We start from the raw sequence: 21,183 nt of genomic DNA, 5'->3' as shown, positions 1-21,183 counted from the left end.
TGGGGCTGCTTCTACAGGGACACCCCCCCCCCATCCCTTCACCTCATACAAGGTTCTTATGGCTGACCCATCCTCATTTACCATGTCTCCTCAAAGTGGTTTTCCCTGACTACTTAAAATTCCTAACTAGCTTCCACAAAGTTACTCTCCTCACATTAGGCTGTTGCTTTCTTCACAGATTTTATCAGAATTTATTATTGTTTCATCTGTGTTCTCACCAGACTGCAAGCTCTATGTAGGTAGACGCCAAGCCAGCTGTATCCCCCAATGTCTTGCACATAGAGGATGCTTCTTAAATGTTGGTGAAGGTATAAACGTATAACTTCTCTTGGGGAGGACACCAATGGCTCCTGCTTTCCTAAGGGTCATCTTGGCACCATCTTAATTTCATTAAGAATATTTCATGAGCTCCTTCCCTCAAATGTAGTAAGGATAATTAACACATTTTAAGGAATTTGTTACTGAAAAAACATTTTAAGAGCAAGCTGATGTGGGTTTCTTAGAAAAATAGCTGATCCAGGTTCGGGCATGAGCTGTACAAGGAGCCAGGACAATCTTCTTATGCTAGAAAACAAAAAATCTATCACACACCATGGGGATGTGGTAAAACAAAATTTAAAAAAAAAAATCCAATTTGAAGGGTTTTCCCATTAGCTGAAGATGAGCATGAATAGAAATAATGATCGTGGTGGATTGAAACTAACCAAACTTTCACATTTATAAAAATCCACAAGTTCAGAATGTTGTCACTTAAAACTGCTTAGCTTTGGAGTTTCCTACGGCATCAGCTCATTATTCTGAAACTTGGTAAATAGGGGGAAACATCCTGCTCTGCCTGTGCTAATTGTTTTTCAAGTTAACCAAAGAATTGAGGAGAGAAAAATTCTTCCCCATAGACAATTTCCAACGAATAAGTAGCGTATGAATGAAAAAACTATAAAAACCACAATTTTGTAACCCCTGATGAAACAATGGATTGAGGTAAGTGTCATGAATGACTATTAAAACCATGGAACTTTTTAAGCGGTAAAGCAAACTGATAATACCTGAACTTCCAATCAATCATAACATCACTAAAAGTGATACTGACATTATTTGTCTCTCTTGATGTGATGTGATGGACATCAGATCACCTATGTGTGTTTAGCACCATCTATGAGGCATTCTTTGCCAAAAACAGTGAACCTGCCTGTAATTAAACCTCTAGAACTAACCATCAACTTTAAAGGACATCATGAGGTTGTAATCAGCCATGTGGAAAATTCTATAGGACAAATGACTCGATTTCTTTAACAAATAAACATAAATTTAGAAAGTGAGTGAACTTTTATATATTAAGAGAGGCTTAAGAGATATAGCAACGAAATTTAATATGTGGACATTGTTTCATCCTGATTTAAACAAATGAACCGCAAAAAGCCATTTTTTAGATAATTGGAGAAAAATGAACAAGAAATGGTTTTTAGTTGGTCTTAACAAATTGTTATCAACTTTGTTAGAGGTGATCATGATATTGTGTTTGAAAAAGTTCTTGTTTATTAGAGGTAGATATCAAAAGTGTTGTAGGTGAAATGATACAATGTTTGGGATTGTTTTAAAACACTCCAGAAAAACTAAAATGTATGAGAGAGAGAGAGAGAGAGGAGGAAGAGAGAGAAACAAGAATGACAAAATGTTGATAAATTTCTGAGCTGGGTGCTAGGGATAGAGGTATCATTATTCTGTTCTCTCTGCTTTGGTATATGTTTGAAAATGATCATGGATAAAAGTAAAAGCTGAGTTTTGGTTTTAAAATGTTTTAATATGAAATACAGCAAACATACAAAAGAACCTAGGAACCACTTAAACAAAAGTATTGAAATCTATTTTTATATATCCACAACCCAGTGCAAAACATGGAACCTTCCCATCTCTCCAAGTCCCCTTCCATCCCTCCCTGAACATTTCACTCTTCTTCTCCCTCAGAGATAAACCACCGTTCTGAATTTTTATGTTACAATCCCTTTGTTTTTCTTTATAGTTTTAACACCATTACTCACGTAACTATTCTTACACAACATAATGTTTAGGGTTTTTTTTTTTCTTCCGTTTTTCAACTTCATGCAAATGGACTCATGCTTTATGTTGACTTGCTGCTTGCAGCATCAGTTTTGAAATGATCCATGTTGCTGCTTTTCCCTGTAGTTTATTCCTTTGCACTGCTGCAAAGTGTTCCATTGTGGGCATATGCCACAGCTTTTTTATCCATTCTACAGTTGGTAGACATTTGAGTTGTTTTCAGTATATTATGAACATTGCTGTACATTTCTCTTGGTGCACAGATGAAATTCTTTGAGGGAGACACCCACAAGTTGAATTTCTGTGCCATTGCATACATGCAAATAAACTGGGGAATGCAAACTGTTTTCTAAATTGGTGGATGTACCAATTTACTTTTCCTCCAGTAGTAAACAGTGTTTTGGGGATTCTTCCCCTTTTATACATCTTCACCTACTCAATATTTTTAGGGTTTTTAATTTTTGCCAATCTGATGAGTGTGAAATGGTATCTTAGTATTGTTTTAACTTGCATTTCCTTTATTACTAATGAGTATGAGCATCTCTTCAAACATTAGAGGGATATTTGTGTTTCCTCCTCTATGAAATACATACATTCACTCTTTTGCTCAAATTTTAACATGTTTTTCTTTTTAAAATTGATTTCAGGGAGTTCTTTATATACTCTTAGGCTTTTGTAGTTATATGGATTACAAATAACTGTTTTGTGACTTGCTTTTTCACTTTCTTTACAGAATCCTTTGATGAATCAGTGTTCTGAATTTTAACAGAGTCAAATTGACCCATCTTGTACTCTTGGTCACTTTATTAAAGGAATCTTTCCCTACTTCAATGCTGTAAAGATATTTCCTATATTGTCTCCTAACAGCTTTATAGTTTTGGTTTTTTTACATCTAGGTCCTTAATTCACTTGAATTTCTTTCTTCCCCTTTTGTGAAACAGGGCTCCAATTTCATTTTTTCCATATGGACAGCCAATTGACCCAGCATCATTTATTGAAAAGCTCATTCCTTCTCCACTGCTCTGCAATACCAACGCAGTCATAAATCAAGTGCCTACATAATTGTGGGTGTGCTTCTGGGCTCTGTAAAACAGACTGAATTTTCATCATCCAGAAAAAAGTAGAACAGTCTAAGTTTGGTAATTTCTTCTATCAACTCATGCCCAGAACTCCTGAGATTGTTCTTAACTTGTTCTCTTCCTTCAGTCACTCCTCTAAACCATCATTCCTAGTTCTCCTAGGTTCTTAACACAAGTTAGTTCACGTCGTTCTCTTATCAAATACATTAAACAGTCCCACATTGAAACAGTATAAAGAACTATTTTTAGTTCCCCTAGTTAGACGATGAAACACCCCAACCTTCAGATTGACATTACCCTCAACAGGGCCCACCATATAACAGAAGCTCAGTAAATACCAGTTTCCCTATAGAATTTCACACGGATTAACTGTTAATCTTTTTAAGAGAATGTGATTTGCATCCTGGCATATCCAAAATATTCTCACATAAACTTGCATTTGTTTTTTCAAAATGTATAACTTAGAAATTTGTCTAAATTATACAAAGATGATAAAGGCTTCATTTCACTCTTGCATCACTTTAAAGTATCTTACTAAGCCTTCTGAAATGTAACCAAATAAGAATGTAACTGTTTGGCAAAATCATGCATTCCATTTCGGTTTGATTTACCTTTGTGCTATTATGAAAACAGACTCTCAGAAAAACCAAAATGACAAAACAGAGTAATCAAGGTCTATTTAATAACAAATTAATTTCATTACATTTTATTAGATGTGCAACAACTCCAATTTGAAGATGCTGTCTTACTTATCTTATTTGTACATTTTTGGTATTCTCTCTTGAGCTAGAATATAAAAGTCTTCTACAGGCAGCTTCGGGGACCAATTAACTCCATTAAATTATATCCAGTTATGGAGTGAACTGAACCACTGCTGTCTGGGGCTGTCTGGAGCTGTGACAATTAGGAGATGGAGAGAGGCAGAAAGGGAGAGATTGATTTTAATATGTCACCGAAGCACACTGCAACAATATGCCAGCGTGACTTTCAAAATGGCCTTAAAATATTCCAAACTCAGGGAGTTTCCTTGCTCCTGAGTGGGAGTTGACAGACTGTCTGGCAGCATTAGAAAGAGGCAGAGAAAAGCTGATGTCTGTATTGTGTCCTCTAATAATAACATTCTGCCTCTTTGCGGCATCTCCCCCTTAGAAGGATTCATCTATTTGTTGTGCGGGGGGGGGGGGGGGGGCGTGTGTGTTTGCGCGCTTTGCCTCCTCTTGTGCAGAGGGCATGATTTCACCTCTCACATGTGGGAAAACCAAACCGAAGGACACTAACCCTCCCAAGGTCACCTAGAAAATTAGTGTTGTGGCCTGGGGGAATGGGGAGGGCCGAACCCAGGTGTCCCTACTCCAGCTTTGTGGTTGGGCACTAAATCATTTTCCTTCCCTTGTGGGGGAAAAAAAAAATCATCAGGACGGGGGAAGTGAGAGATTAATTAGATCTGCTGCTCTTTCCTTCTCCCTTATCTCCCCTCCCCCTTAAGGAGATAAAAACTCACGAAAGCAAACAAGGTGTCCACTCTGCAGTTCTTAAAGCTGGGTTCCCCCCATCTACCCCCCACCCTCCACCCCCAACACAAAGCGATCCGGGCTCCCAAGGTTTCTGTCCGTCAAGCCCGGGAGGTGAGGAGTGGTTAAAACTCAGCCCTCACCTCCAGCCGGTCCCGGCTCCGCGGCGCCCAAGCCCCGCCCCCCGCCCGCCCGCCCGCCCTTCCCCCACGGCCTCGGCACGCCAGCCCCTCTCCCCTCTCCCAATCGGGCGCACCCACCCCAGATGCCGCCTGGCACCGAGCGCAGCCGCCGCCACCGCCGCCGCCGCCGCAGCACTTTCCCCTCGTATTGAGCACCTCCGGGCCCCGCTCAGCCGGCTCGCCGGAGCGGAGCGCGGCCAGCGCGCCAGCCCTTGGCAGCCCCGGAGCAGTCGGGCTCCGCGAGGCAACTCCTTGCGAGCGCCCTGTCCGGGGTGCCCTCTGCGCCCTGCAGTGTCTTTCTCTCTGTCTGGGAGGAGAAGCAGGAGGAGGAGGAGAAGGAGGAGGTGGAGGAGGAGGACGTCTGGTCCGGGCTGGGAGGTGGAGCAGCCGCCGCCGCCGCCGCCGGAAAGGGAGAGGCAGGAGAGATCGAGACTTGGAAACCCCAAAGTGCCCGCGACCCTGCACGGCAGGCTCCCTTCCAGCTTCATGGGCAAAGTGTGGAAACAGCAGATGTACCCTCAGTACGCCACCTACTACTACCCCCAGTATCTTCAAGCGAAGGTAAGGGGGCGCCGGCGGCGGGGGGCGCCGGGGGCGCGCGCACGGCTCGGGTCCGGGCGGGGCGCGCGGCGAGTCCCCGGCGCCCCCGGCGGAGTTGAGGGAAGGTTGCTAACTATAGCGCCGGCCCGGGCGAAGCCGGGCGGCGCGCGGGGCGGCGGCTGCCCGCGGAGCGGAGTGCGGGGATCGGGTTACAGCAAGCCGCGGGGGGAGAGACGAGACAGGAAAGAGCCGCCGGCCCCTTCCTGGCCCGGGAGGCGGGGAGGGTCGCGGGCCGAGCGGCGGGCCGAGCGGCGGGCCGAGCGGCGCCCCTCGCCCAGCCGTGGCTGCGCGGCCGCCGACGCCTGGGGCCCGCGGCAGGACCTGCCGGCGGTGCGGCTCTTCGACCCCTTCTCCTGGGCCTCGCCCCGCGACCAGTAACTCTCGGCTGCCCTCGCGGTGGCGCGGAGCCTCCCGCCCCCCGGGGACGCCCCTCAGCCTCCCGCGCGCGCGTTGACTGGGGCTCGAGGCGGGGGCGGGGGGGACGGGACTTCTTCCTCCCCGCCTCCGGCCCTGCGCCCCCGCCCCTCGCCTTGATCTTTGTGCGGTGTGGCACTTCACCTGGTTACTGATTTCTACTTTTACGCTGGTGTTTTGGGTGGAAAAGTGGCCAAAGTTCACTCAGCGTTCATTGATGTCGCTTTTAATCTTACCTGGAGCTTCTGCAAAGGAGGGACAATGGGCAGGTTTCGATGCAGAGAAAGAAGTGACTTCGTATTTAGTTTAGAAGAATCCTACCGTGTATGTTTACCACCGATAGATTTCCCATGGTGCTGTCTCAAAAGTGGCCTTGGTACACGCTTAGGAAACACAGCGGATGACATGTAGGCATGCACATTGCCACTGGCTTTCTGGGGACCCTGGGTTCGTTGTTTAGTGGGCCCATCTTATTTTGACAATAAGAATTTGATGCCTCCTGAACTCATTAAAAAAAGTATTGTGTCCACGAAGAGTGAGGGTTCACTGCTTTGGAAGCTTTTTTCCCACAGTTTGGGAAGGTGAAAGTTGGATGCACCAGACTTCTTCAGCAATTAGCATCTCCTGTCTTGACTCCGGGTGCCTTTCTATATCACAAAAGAATCAAGTGTGGATGCAGCGTCTGAACTTTCTTTGGGAGGTTGTAATCATGCCCTGCTTGCTGGCAGAGGGCATTTCTGGCCTGGTGCAGAGAATCTCTGATTCAACCTTGATAAGCTTTTCTTTCTTACAAGTGTGTGTGGTCCATGGTATGTACCTACATCATAGTTTTGTATGTGTTCATGTAAAAAGGACATTTGTCAGCATAGAGACCTGAAATTTCTTAGCCCTCAAGGGCCTCGTTTTCGCCCTCCTGCTCATTTTCCTTTTCCTGTGGGTCGCCAGAAAGCAGCAAGATGGTAGCAGCAAGGATACCCATTATTCATTTCTGTGTGGTCGCTGCTGTATTTGTTTTCAGGGACTGGAGGGAGGTACCCGTGTTTTGGTGAGCTACATTGTAAATATAAGTTGTTCAAGGAAATTTTGAGGTGTAATCAATGCACTGCCTTTTAGATATCATATATGTTTAATGCACTTGTTTAAATTATGCAGCATTTGGTACCTAAAGGACAACCTATTCAACACTTAACTATGTGAATAATAAATAACATACACTCAGGTGAAGAAGAAAAAAGGCCATGTTTCTACAGGCACATTCACCTTAGTAATTTTTATGTACCATTAGTAAGTTAGAAACCAAGTACATAGCATTTAATATAGCTAATGCAATGCCATTTGGCTCTTTTTGCCCCTAAATAATTGAAGAGAGAGACAAACTGCAAGAGCCTGCTGTAGTAATTAGGGTCGGATCCCAGAAAGCTTTAGGGCCCATTTTCTGAAAGTGTGCTTCCTGCATAAAGCATTTAATATTGATTTGTGTTACGGTAAATGACATTTTCAAAACATATCTTGCTGTTTCTACTACGAAATCTGAAATCCTATTACTCTGAATCTCTTTGTTTCCGGAGAAAGACACACATACTCACTTGACCTATATAACAGGGTATTAAAGTTTGATAATTAAATCTAAATTCCCTGTTGTAAAGTGTCTTGATTATCTCAGGAATAGGCATCTGCTAAAATGTAAAGCGACTAGATGCAGATTTTAGGTAAGCATAGTTCAGAACACATAGCCCTTTTTGTCTCCCTTATCTAATCTATCTCTTGGTAACATGGTATTGTGAGTCATTAAAATAATAGAGACCTGATTTGATTCGTAGTTAGTTTAAAAACAAGTGTTACCTAATCTACCTAAAGAGTTAATAAACTGACGCAGACTCTGTTATCTACAGTGATGATCCTTGCCTGTGTGTGTATGTGTGTGTGTGTCTGTGTGTTTTAACCTTCCTGAAATATGGGATAGAAAACATCACTGTTTAAAGTACAGTGATGTGTTTGCTAGAAAGAGTTGTTTTGAAACTTCTGTTTGGAAGCTATATCAAAAACTGAGGGATGGCACGGTCATTTACCAGGTGATATTTGACTTAAACTTGTGATCAAGAGATGGATGTGTTTTGAATGGAGAAGGAATAAATGGATGGGATTTCTTTTCATCAGAAAGGAAGAGATACTAGTGAAAATGGCACTTGAAAATAAGTTTTGTTACCATACTTTAAAAAGTTAACAAATATCAAATCGTTCTTATGTTAATCATCCAGAGTCGGTTTTGAAAAATTATTTAGTAATTTCTCTATAAAAATATATTAGTTACTTGTATATTCTGTTAACCACCGACCACCAAAAAAACCCTATGGAGCCGTATTACAGTACGTGACCATACTGGCATGCTTTGTGCTTTGACAGAAAAAGGTTATTATTAGAAAATGTAATACAGCTGCATTAAACATAAAGTAAAATTGCTGGTGTTATGGAAAGTCAGGACATGGGTGGAAATGAAGGAGATTGTGAAGTTTTCATAATGCCTTAGCGGTAGAGTAACAGAGATTGCAAGTAACCTGATTTTACACGCTTGTTGAGTTTTTTGTATTTCTCAGTAAGGATGGTCTTATCACAGCGGGGTTCTCTTTATCACCTGACACATTCTTTCTAAGATATAGGTTGATGTAGCTTCGTGAATATAAGGACATATTGTTCTAAAGGATTGTATACATTATTAAGTGACTTATGCCATATTATTAAAAATTAAATTTCGTATCTACTTTTCAGATACACAGGAAAAATTCTGATAATTTAGCATATTTTAATTAAAATTTTGTATGTAGACATTTTCACTTGTAAAGGCAACCCTTGAATTCTGGTTGTTTCAAAGATACCATGATGTACGTTATTGCCAATATGTGTATGCAAATATTTATGGAAATTGAAATACTTATTCTAGTTCTTTTGAAAAAAGGGAAGTACAAAATGTTCTTTACATAGTTAGCTAATATTTTGTACCAACTACAAGCCTTTGACACATTTGTGATCTTTATTTATAGTTGTTTTGTGTCCTAAAGAAGTGTTCTACACTAGAGAAATGTTTGTTTCTAAAACAGATGTTTGTTTTAAATCCATTTTTGTATAAGTGTATGCCAAAGAACATACCTGAACCTAGCCTCAAAATCTGAAAAATAATGAGTAATATAATTTAGTATTCTATTAGTGCAGCTACTAGAAAAAAAGCAGTTTTTCTCAATTGAATTTTTGAGTGCATTAATATTTTGTTGAATTCCTTAACTTTTCCTTAGTTATAGCCAAATGAATATTGTATCAATCTGTTTCTCCAGAAATTAGGGGTCATGATTTGATACGTGGAACTGCTGCGTATATTAAGGTGGATTGATATTAAGGTACAGTGGCATGATATTAAGACTTGGGGTGCTCTGTGTCTTGAGAAGTAACTACATTTGTGAGATGAATAAAGTTTGCTTAAATTCATCAGTACAATGATACAATATTTTACATGATGAATACACCTTATTTCCTTAAATGTGTGGGATATTGTGGCTATCTGGAAATGGTGTTGGAAGGCTCAAGGTGATGGAAATGCTAAAATGAAGATACATTATAATGAAATATTGTGGCACGCTTCCCCTCAGATAGCCATTTCTATTGAATTTCCACAATACATATTTTTTTTAATATGTTGGGAGTCAAATCTTACGCTGCTAGAAGGGAACAGGGAAAAATATGTGACGAGAAGTAGGAAAGTATTCAGTCATTTAGTATCAATATAACTCGATATGCCTTACATGTTTGGCAATCTTGGCTTCGAATTTAAATTCAAATATGGGCAATTTCCATATAGTACACTTTCATGTAAAAAAATTTTAAGCTTTACTGATGTATTTCTCAGACTTTGAATTTTGCTTAATGGTTTTTTGGAACTTTTGAATTACCCCAGCTTACTTAACGAGTACTGAAGTTTTAAGTCGTCGGTCTAGGGACCTTTTCCCCTTTTCTTTTTACTAAAGAGGGAGTTACCAGAAAAGAAAATTCTGTTTTTTCGCTATATCTGCTCAACAAATAAAAATCAGGTGAGGAAGATCTAGAATGGAGGTGAAAATGATATGGACACCTAAATATTGTTCATTTTTTTAAAGATGAAGAATTTCTTGTCTAGTTTGTTTTTTATTGGATGCTCAGTTCCTTAAAGTTTATTTTCCCCAAGCATGGTCTTCTTATTCCACACTAAGTCTCTCTTCAAAGGCTATCAACCCTCCCTATTTCCTTGCTGGAATTGCAGAACAGTAGGTGCTAAATAAATGCACGTTAGTGACCATTATTATTCTGAATAAATACACGCAAAATTTTCTTAGACCAGGAAAAAATTATAGACCAAAATCTATGAATATAATAACTCAGCCTAATTTTCTAAGGAAATCTCAATATAGTTTGATTTCAATTTTAATTTATTTTGTTCCTCTAATGAAAACTTTTAAACATCTTATGAAGTAAGATCCCTAAGATGAATCACATATCAATTGATCTGTGCTTTAATTTATGGAATCAAAAGGGCCTTTTTTTTTTTTGCAGTCTTTATTGAAGAATATGGTGCCAGAAAAAAAAAAATCTCATAGTATTATATCAAAGAGGGAAATGTTACATGTGATGAATTGGTGACGCAGTGTGTCTTTGCCTCTTATTACTGGCCTCCACCAACACAATTCAAACTTTTTTTCTGCTTAATTCTTAAGAAAATCCTTTTTTTCAATGTATTTCAGATGGGGTAAAAACATTTATTCATTTAATAGATAATAAGTGTAACATAAACTAGCACTGAGGGGTTCAAAATTGTAATTATCTCTGTTACTGAGTGTTGTATAACCCTAAATATGACATTCAGCTGCCTAGCTTTTTATCCCATTCATTGGGATATTATAGGAGTAAGCAGGAACATATCCAGTTGCTCTTAAGTGAAAGTGTTTTATTCAAGGTAACATCGCTTATTTCAAAGAAAATGTAGTCATGATATGTCAGTGATTTAAATGCAGTGCTGTAATATTTGGTACAAAATTAAACCATACATTCAAAATTGAACATTGGGCTTGCAGATTTTATGTGGAATGAATGTAAATGTTCTGGTTTCTCTGCTATATCATTTTAACGAGTAAGTAGTAAAACCTGGTGGAACTCGGCTATGCCTCGGGAGAAGCAGCGCTTGGATGATACAGACGTTTGCTACCGGGAGTTTGGTCAGATGATACACAGCAAAATGTCTTCTTAGATTGTGAGTGTCAAACACACACGCAGATTTAATAACAGACACTAAATAATTTCTTAATCAGGTAGATATGTGAGGAGAAGTGTAAAGAGAATGGTGACAGCCAAGCCAACAAGCTAAACATGTATCTCGCATATTTGAATTCCTTATTTTTCCTTAATGCATCTGATCTCCTTAGTGTAATTATATGAATATTTAAAAATTTCAAACAAGCACTGGAAAATAAGTGTGTCGAAGACGGTGAGAGAGAAAAGGGGGCAAAAATCAACATCTAGACCTCCTAGAGGAGAAAATCTTCAGTCTAAAACCGAACATTGTTGTTCTCCATCATTGTCTTTTAGCTAATTCTTAAATGGATGCGTTTACCATTTTAGAGGATGGAGAACAGTTTTCTGAGTGACAGACATGAAAACCTAGATTTTAAAAGAGAGATTAGATGCTTATATGAACAGTTAACCTGCTTATAAATCTGGTATTGTAAACACATAAAATCAGCGTCTGGTGGCTGATTGCTTACAATGGCTATAACATCTGTATCCTGGAATTAGGCTAAATTTTAAGCTGGTGTTTGTGGGAAATTGCCGAGGTTCACGAAGGGCTAAAACACTAAGTGATCATATTTCCTGAGTGACTGCAGAGCACCATTCTCTGCACTTGATCTGGGGAAAGGTTAGGGAGTGTAAGATCTGATCCCTGTTCTTCAGCTGCCAGGGAAGACAGAATAGACACAATTCAAGACATGGGCAAAGAATATTTACAGAATAGTACATCCAGGAAGGCAGCACACCAGCCAAGGGTCTGAGTGACAGGAAGGCACTCAGATCTATATGTGGGATTAAAAACAGGGCCATGTGTATTATGAGAAAAAGTAAACTGCTAATAAAAGTTACAGCGAACCTGGGAATTTTAGAAAGAATTGGGCTTTAGATTAATGAAGCCCAAATAGATTAGTGAAAATTCAATGAATGGAAAATCACCCTTGTTTTGTATATTTTCTGCTCTGTAGTCCTCTTATGACCACTTAGAATTTTAAAGAATATCACTTTTTTGTACTCTAACTCCTTCTCCTCAGTTCCGTATTCAATTACTGTATTTTACAGTATTATTTTTCCAGTTTTATGTTTATGAATGTGCTATTAAACCCCCCTACTAGGGTTGTGACAGGCTGAGAATATAGTCCTTAAATGATGACATAATGGTTATATAGAAATGTTACTTTTATTGTTTAAACCATTTGAAGTGGTTTATTTCTCCTAATTTATTAGCAGTGTTTGGAGTTTTGTTATGTTGCTGATTACAGCGTCGTGTGCCTGCAATCTACATGGTGATAATGGGTCTATTGTGAGCTGGCATTTCTTCAGAAAATAACAGATTTTTCATTATCCCTGACCTTTCATGGTTATAGCTTTTTATTCTCTTTATTTGGTCATTATCTAACTTTAATTCTTTTAAAATAAGCTGTTTACTCTGCAATGGAGCTAAATGCTTCAGGAGTCATACTATCCTCTGGCCTCAGTGTGTGACACAGAACCCATCCCTCTGGCTACCCACTGAACAACATGTGCTATTGGGGTGCTGGGTCCAGAAAAAAAGAGTGATTTCAGGGAAAGTTTTTGTGCAACAAAACTAGATCATTTCATAGATACCATAAATAATTTTTACTGATCTTGAAGGAAAAATGCATCATCTTCCCAGCTCTGCAAGTGGGTGGGCCCACTTTGCATGATACTAGTTTTGTTTTTTATAGGTTGAAAAATTTACTAATTAGAACAGGCAGAATTAGGTGGATACATCATGGAATTCTGTGCTTCTTTCTGAACTTGAGTTTCTTGCGGGGGCGGGGGAGGAGGGATCAAAGATATGGAAGTTTATAATCTAAAATTGCCAAAAAAGAATTTTAGATTATAAACTTACATTTCTATTACGCTTAAACTCCTCAAATGACAGTAGACTCTTTCGCCTATTTAACACTTTTTAAACATGATGATTTTGAGAGCTGTAATTGGGAGTATATTTTTGCTGGAAAACCTCTAAGCCCTTCCTCACCTGTAGAACAATGAAATATAACAATATAACAGTATAACAATGAAATATTTTCACAGTTTGAAATAAAGTCTGAGATAAAATATTTGGTTACAAGGAAAAGTAATCATATGCCAATTGGTAATACCACCAACTTTACCTTTGTCTTCTCAACAGTAATTTGGATTCATCACCAAACCGGCTTATGATAAATGCAGACATTTATAAAAAGAAAAATTTGCCAGTTCTTATTTTCAGGTCATTAACTGAAATACTCCCAAAGCCCTCTCTGCCTCCTACAGAGCACAGCTTTGATTAATTTCACTGTTTTAAAAATGGAAGCCTTAAAAAAAAAATTCCTAATCTCAGTTCTTAGGTTGTATTCTACATGATTATTTGCTTACTTTTATTAACAGCAGCAACAACAACAACACAGAAAGAACTGACTAGCAGAGAAACTTCTATGGCTGAAATTCTATAGCTGGGCAAATGGTATTTTTTAGAGCTCTACGTGATTTGTTCTGTGATTGGGTATACCTTAACTTACAAGCCAATTGTGTTTCCAACAGGCTTTGTCCTGAAAAGTTCACTTATCAATTATTTAGAACTTGAAACGTATCTGGTATAGTTCAGGTGTAAAGTGTTATCTTTTATGATAGGGTCCCCATAAGAGCCTGTGAAAGTAACCCACTTTATAATTCACATATAGTTGTTCTGTACTGGTCCTGTCATAAAACCGAATTATCATACAGGACGATGTTTCTTGGAGGAGGGGGGTGACTCTTCAGAGTTGGAATTTCGGGAACCCATCTTTGCCCCCTTCAGGGGAGTGAGGAATTTTCCCTAACTCATCTGAGGGGCAGTGGGAAGACAGGAGTTCCCTTCAGTCCCTCAACAGGAGCTTTGAGCTTCTAGGATTGCAGACCGGGTTTCAAGAAGAGATGGGAGGTGTAGCACGTGGAGTCACGTGGGCCAGGGATTTGCAAAGCTGGGAGTTGTGGGCTCGGGAGCGTCTCACTGCGTGTTAAGGCCATGGAAACTCTCCTCACTCCTGAGACTAGCTCCTCACTTACTTGTTTTCTTTTCCTGTGCTGGCCTCACTGATGGTCTCTTGTTCCCTTTCCCCCTAGCCCACCCCCAATTTTGTTAAAGCAATCTGTGGCTTTCTAAGAAGTAGGACTTTTCATCCCTAACTCATCACTGACTAGATTACTACAGTCCGTTCTCTTCTCTAGCACGGAATCAAGCAAACAGCTCTTGAGGTTGGTAACAAGAAGGAAACCAAAAGACAAAGAAGACATTGTCCAATGCCATCACTTCTCTTATTTTCACCAAGTCCTGGCCCAACAACGGTTCGTAACTCTTAGGGGAACCTCAGACCCTGAGCGTCTGACAATGGCATGTTCCCATGAACCTCAGATTTTGGCTGAGACTCAGCCTGTGCAGCACAGGTTAAGAACCCTACCCTGAATGGAGGGCAAAAATGGAACCAGTGTGTGCTTTAGAAGATGACTCAGACCATGGTATTTTGTTTCAGGATTGTGGCTCGCCGCTGGAGAGAAGGGCTAGACAAGGCCCAGGGGCCTGCAGAGTAGGAACAGCAAGGGTCCATGGGTTAGGGCGATCTCAAAGTGTGCTTCCTTCCCCTCTCCTGTCTCCTTTTCCCCCACTCCCTCCTTCCCTTTTCTCCTCCCCTCCTGCTTCTACCTTTTCTTCCTGCACAGTAACAGTAGTGCCACTGTGGCCTGACTTCTGACCAGCTGCCGGTCTGTGTGTCCAGAGGTGGATCTGCCAGGGTGGTGGCTGCATACAGGCTGCTCCAACTGCATCTGCCCAAACCAGGGACCAAGTGGGCCTGACTTAATTTGGCAAAAAAAAAAAAAAAAACAAAAAAACTTTGCTACTTCCTAATGCTATAGATTATGATTAAGAATTTGCTAATTACAGTTCCCTCATTGAATCGGATTTTCTTTCTGATTCCTTATCCAATTTTATATGGAAAATTTAAATAAAATTGTATTTGATACTGTATGAGTGTTATAGAAGCACAGACACGATGTAATACTTTGAACAAAAGAAAACATAATTAGCATCATAAAAAGTGTTTTGATGCCAAATGTGTACTCCTAATGAGATTGGAACTTTATGACATAATGAAATGGTGAAAGCTGCATACATTTTTTCTTCACCCATAATAAAATTTAAAATCAGATATAACTTTTTTTTCTGTTTCTTGAATATTTCACAAAACTATTCTTTATCTAAAAACAATCGCAAAAGTATTGTGTTTTTTTGATTGGCAAAAGACTAAAAAAAAAAAGGTGTGTTTCTTACTTGGTAATTCCTCAGATTTTAATTTTAATAGCAAAAATCTTACATGTTGACTTCGATTGCTTTTTTTTAAGAGTAGATTATATCTTAACATATAAATAGGATTTCAAATGACAGCGGGTGATATCTGGTGTTCTCTTCTACTCCTCTGTCTCTGTCACCAAATTCAAATTCATGTCTCAGCAGTTCTGGATGTTCTTCGGTGCATATCCTCTGAGCCTTCAAAATTTGATTTGACTGTGTGCTCTGACGATGGCTTGTTCAGATAAGCACATGGTGATTGTCCTCTGTGTGTCTGGACCCTAATAAACATCTGCTTTCTAGGGCGCCACAGGAGCACCTTTCTTTGTTTCCCCTTCCTTTGCCTTTTTGATTTGAATCTTGTTAAACCCTGCAAATGGGGTTGTTTTTCAATATGCAAATACTATCTCCCTTTTTGGAAAAGAAAAAAAAAGCGCCAGATATTTTAAACATAAACGCGTTGGGAATTTAAAAGGAGTCTGCAGGAAGCAAGTGCACAACTATGGTTCTGCTCTTGACCACTCAGACATGTTGTACTAAAATCATCTAGCTAAGATTATAGAGTTGGAGCTACCTGGTGGGCAGTTTAATTAAACTCAACGAACACTGAGCAGGCATTGTATTCGGCCCTGGAAGGTGCAAATATGTAAATAAGGCATGATGCCTGCCATCATGGAGCACAAAGAGATAATTTTATTCACTTGCTTGTTTACTTAAAATTTTTATTTGAGGTAGAATATATATACAGTATAGTGCACACATTTTAAATATGCAGATTGCTATGCTCATGTAACGGCCACCCAGGTCACTCTATGACATTTCCAGCACCCAGAAAAACATCCTCGTGCCCCTTCTCAGTGTGTCCTCCCCAAAGGCATCTGCTACTCTTACTTCTATCTTTGTAGGTTGGCTTTGCCTATTCTTGTACTTCATAAAAATGAAATCCTATCATATGTATCCTTTTGCATCTGATCTCTTTTAACTCATCATTGTTTTGGTTTGATTCATGCATGTTGTTATGTGTAGTGGTCGATTCTTTTTTTAATGCTGTTAGTATTCCCTCACAGAATCTATGGCGATTCATTTATCTGTTCTACTGTTAATGGGCATTTGGATTATTTCAATTTGGAGCTATTATGAATGAGATTGCTGTAATTATTCTTATTCATACCATTTGGTCAACATATGCATTTACTCATAAGAGAGGAACTAGTAGGTCATAGGATATTTGTGTGTTCACCTAAAATGGTAGATATTACCATTTTCTAGTCCTACTGGCAAAGTGTGAGAAAGCTAATTGCTATACATGTCACTAACACTTGGTATTGTCAGTCTTTTTAATTTTAGCCCTTCTGGTGGGTGGTATCTCATTATGATTTTAATTTGCATTTCTCTGGTGGTTAATGATTTTGAGTACTTTTTCATATATTTATTGGCTAATTGGATATCCTCTTTTGTGAAGTCTTTCAAGCATTTAGCTCACTTCTTAAACACAGCAACTTTATTGAATATAATTCACCTAACATAAAACTCAACCTTTCGCTCGCTTTTTATGTCGGGTTGTCCTTTTGACTGGTTGTATGTTTTTAAATAAAGTCTGGATACAGATTGTTCATCAGTTGTGTATATATGAGAGTATCTCCTCCCAGTTTTTAGTTTTCCCTTTCACTGTATGATTACTATCTTTTAATAAATAGTTCTTAATTTTAATGAAGTTCAATTTATGATTTATAATCACTGTTTTTCGTGTCTGTTTAAGAAATCTTTGCTTACTGTAAGGTCGTGAAGATATATTCCTATATTTTCTTCTAGGAGCTGTATGTTATCTTGCATATTTAGGTCTGCAATCCATTTCTAATTAACTTTTGTATTTGTGGATAGGGCCAAGATTCATTTTCCCCCCATATGAATATCTAATTCATCCAGCAGCATTTATTGAAAACGCATTTTCACTTTCCTCTTTGAATGTCAGTGCCACCTTTGTTGTAAATCTGCTAACCACAGTTATTAATGTGTTTCTTTTTCTGGACTTTTTGTTTGGCTCCATACAAATTCTTGTGTCAATACTACATGATCTTAATTACCAGAGCAATATATTAACTGTATATTCTTCAAAGTGGCCTTAACTATTCTAGATCTTCTACCTTTTAAAATAAATTTTAGAATAAACTTATCAATTTTCATTAAAAAAGAAATCTGATAGAATTTTTACTGCACTGGGTTAAGTCTGTACATCAGTATTGAGAGAACTGATATTTTCCAAACTGTAAGGATATGTCTTCTTATTTATTTATGAACTTACCACTTTTACGTAATTGATAATAAAACACAATTAAAAATTATTATTTTAAATGCTTATTTCTTAAATACAGCCAATGATTTCTTCAAAATCTGTAGTATGATAGTTGGCATAGACTCTAAGAAGATAATTCTTTTGAAGTGGGAGAGAGACTATTCATTATCAGATAAAAATTAATTTTGAAAAGTAGCTTATAACTGAAACTTTCCCCTTAAGAACAGGTGATGTTCTTTTCGACTTTTCTTGAATGCATCTCAGAATATACCTGTTTCTCTTTTATATTCTTTATGCTCCCTTTGAGGCTTCGTTTATTTGATGATGTGACATCTATTCACCTTGTCTTATATAAGCATGAAAGTCAATTGAAAATTAGTTATGTTTGGAGAATTTTCTGACATCCCCTGTGATTTTTTTTTTTTAATGTACCTTGGATATTGTGAAAACAAAAGCTGGAAATAACTGTGCTTAGATACTACCTTCTAAGCAATAGGGCATGCTGCTCTCTGGGCTTCTGCTCCTTCAAACTTTTTCTTAGATGTTCTGAAAATCTCGTATATATATATTTTCTCATGCTTTACATTTAAGGTTTTTAAGCTTTGATTACTGCTGTCTTCAGCCAGCCAAAAACAACTGCATAGAACTTTCAAAGCTTATTAGTTCTGGCTAGGTTAGCTTGGGTTGAGTAGGAGGTTGAATAGACGACTTCTGAAGTCCCTTTCAACTCTAAATTTTATGATTCTGGGAATTTGTAACATCCAAGAATCACAGAATATTAGAACTGGAAGGAACTTGAAGATAATCTGGTCCAAGCCACTCACTTTACAGATGAGGAAGGCTACCTGAAAGTGAAGAGAGAGGAGTAGAGTTCCAGAGCGGGGTGGGGGGGGGGGGGGGGGGGAGAATGACAGGAGGGCCAGACCCTACATGACTGGTCAGTGCTGTGACCTGAAGGAGGGGAGGAAGGAAGAAGGCAGGCCACACACAGGTGTAGCGATCATTCTAGGAAACTTTTCCGAGGTTGGACGGAGGTGTGAATGGGGCCAGCATCACCAGCTGGTTTCTGATTGGAAACCAGTAGTGGTCACCCTGTTGGCGGTCACCCCGGCAGGTAGGGCCGGCCCAGACTTCTGCACTTCCTTCAGGAACACGGCCACTTCTCCTGGTTTGCCAGAATAGTGTCCAGAGCTGATTCTTCTTTGTTCTTCTGCTTCTCACCCTACAGATTCGCTGGGTAGTGCTATGGTAGCTAGGCCCTGCTCATCCTCCATGGCTTCTGGCCTGTCCTCCTTATGGATTCTTCCTTTTCCACATTCCTAAGGGTCTTTGTTTTTATAGCCCTGGGTCTGGGGCCAAAACCCTCTCACTTTTTCAGGACACCTGGAGCTTTCCCACACTAGCAGGATACACTCCGGACTACTTTATCCTTGCTAAATTTTCTCTGTCTTGCCATCGCTGCTTGCTGTAACCTGTTTGGTCACCAGAACAACAACAGCACAATCCAGAGAGGCTCTGATTAAGTACCTGCTTTATTTGTTGAAGCCAGCGCTCTCATTCACCACTCTGATGGGAACCAGTTTCTTTCTAGCACTCCATGCTAGTCTCTAGTATCTCTTGTGTTTTTCATGAGATGTTTGAACATAGTTGACAGCCTTCTGCATTTATATAGGATCAGGTTTCAGGAGCTCCGTTGTAGTCAATTATGTGCAGAACCTCAGAGAAAGAAAACACACAGTAGGAGGCATCAACAGGCCCATTGTGCTGCTTGGACACAGCTTTTCCCTCGTGCTGTTTGGATCATATACTCATTAAATACATTAGCTGAAAAGATCATGCCTGGCTATATGCCTCACTTTAGGGAAATCAAATATAGGAGAAATTGGGATGTATTAAGCAAATAAGGGAGAATGATTTTCCCACAGTTTACAAAACACTCTCCAGTGAAAATGCTTCCGAAGTTCATTTACATATTTCTAAGTCTTTGAAAGTATAATTTAAAGTTGAGGCATCAGGAGCTGTGGCCTATTAAAGAGTAATTAGATATTAAGAAAAATCGTTTGTGAAGTAATTTCTCAAGTCAGTTGAAAAGGGTAAGTTTATTTTGTACGATTAGATTTACAACCAACTTCTGAGGAATGCATGATTGAGTAAAGGTACAACTGTAGTAGCTTTTTGTGTTTATTTTGTTCTGTTCTCACTGCTTCAGAAACCCTTAGTGCTGATTGGTTCAAACCTTTCGGTTTTCCTCCTGCAAGTGTGTGTCATGGTGACAGGGGAACTCTGGAAACCATGGCATGCAGAGAGGGAAATGACAGAAAGGCCCGTGGGTGATTTAAAATCATCGTGTTTAGGGCCTCAATATTATCTATAAGGAAAACAAGTTGTTTGTGGACCATTATTAGTTGATAAGTGTCACAGTCAAGGAGGTTTCCAGGGTAGTGGTGTGTTTAAAGACTGGGGAGAGACATGCCTTTTTAAAACATCTTAGAGTGCCTCTTTTACAGAGCAGTTGACTTCTTGGGCCAGAAAGTTCTCTCAGGTGGAATGAGTGAATCATCTTAAACAACATGTGGCAAAAAACAAAAACAAACAAACAAAAAAACCATATTGCTCCAACATAAGGCAGGTGAGTCAAAAATGATCTGCACTCTGGCTGTAGAATTTATTTTAATTAACTTTTAGAAAATACACATACATCATTTTTTGACATCATCTCCTTGCTTTTCAATACACTTTGTCCATCTGTCAACAAGCTTTCACATTCCCTCATTAAAAAGTGGGTTTAGGCTGAGCTGCAAGCGACAAGTGCACCACTGTCTTCACTTCTTCATCAGAAGCGAATCTTCATCCTCGTAGGCTTGCTTTCAGGGGACCAAACAGGTGAAAGTCTGATGGAGCAAGATAAGGACTATAGGGAGGATGCTTTAACACCTGAAAAGGAAGTTTTCACAGAGTGTCCACAGTGTGGGCAGAAGTGTGCAGATGTGCATTGTCATGCAAGATCACAACGCCCTTGGATGGCAGTCCTCTGTGTTTAATCTGAAGTTTAGGTTTCAGCTTTTTAATAAGTCTCTCTATCCATTCATACACACTTCTTCGCAACAAAATACTTTCTCCATACTGCGCACAAAGTCTTCGATAAATAACGGCACTAGGTGCACCATCAGACCACAAAAAACGAATCACTGCACGCTGCTCTTCTTTCATGCAGATCACAAGTGGGACATCCATTTTTGCTTGCACTGCAGTTACAAATGAATTGTGCACATTCACACTTGCATAACAGTGACTGGGGAGACAGTAGCCTTGAACAGCCTTGAACGGAAAGTGCTGATAACGCGACAGTGCAGCCAACAGAAGTTTTTTTTTTTTTTTAACCTTTCAGAACTTTATTGAGATACAACTG

At 39.5% G+C, this 21,183-nt stretch overlaps 1 protein-coding gene across 6 annotated transcripts in view; it reads left to right on the top strand.

The window, feature by feature from the left end:
* The first annotated feature begins 5,123 nt into the window (after nucleotides 1-5,123).
* Nucleotides 5,124-21,183, top strand: part of RBMS1 (RNA binding motif single stranded interacting protein 1) — a 204,900-nt gene continuing 188,840 nt past the window's right edge. For all 6 annotated transcript variants that reach the window (XM_057747132.1, XM_057747138.1, XM_057747134.1 and 3 more), the window contains exon 1: nucleotides 5,124-5,391. In XM_057747132.1, coding sequence (XP_057603115.1) covers nucleotides 5,317-5,391 — 75 coding nt within the window. In that variant the 5' untranslated portion in view covers nucleotides 5,124-5,316. The remainder of the gene's footprint in view (nucleotides 5,392-21,183) is intronic.

This window comes from Hippopotamus amphibius, chromosome 8, assembly GCF_030028045.1.
Source record: "Hippopotamus amphibius kiboko isolate mHipAmp2 chromosome 8, mHipAmp2.hap2, whole genome shotgun sequence".
NCBI classification, from domain to species: Eukaryota; Metazoa; Chordata; class Mammalia; order Artiodactyla; family Hippopotamidae; genus Hippopotamus; species Hippopotamus amphibius.
This window is presented reverse-complemented; position numbering and strand designations above follow the sequence as displayed.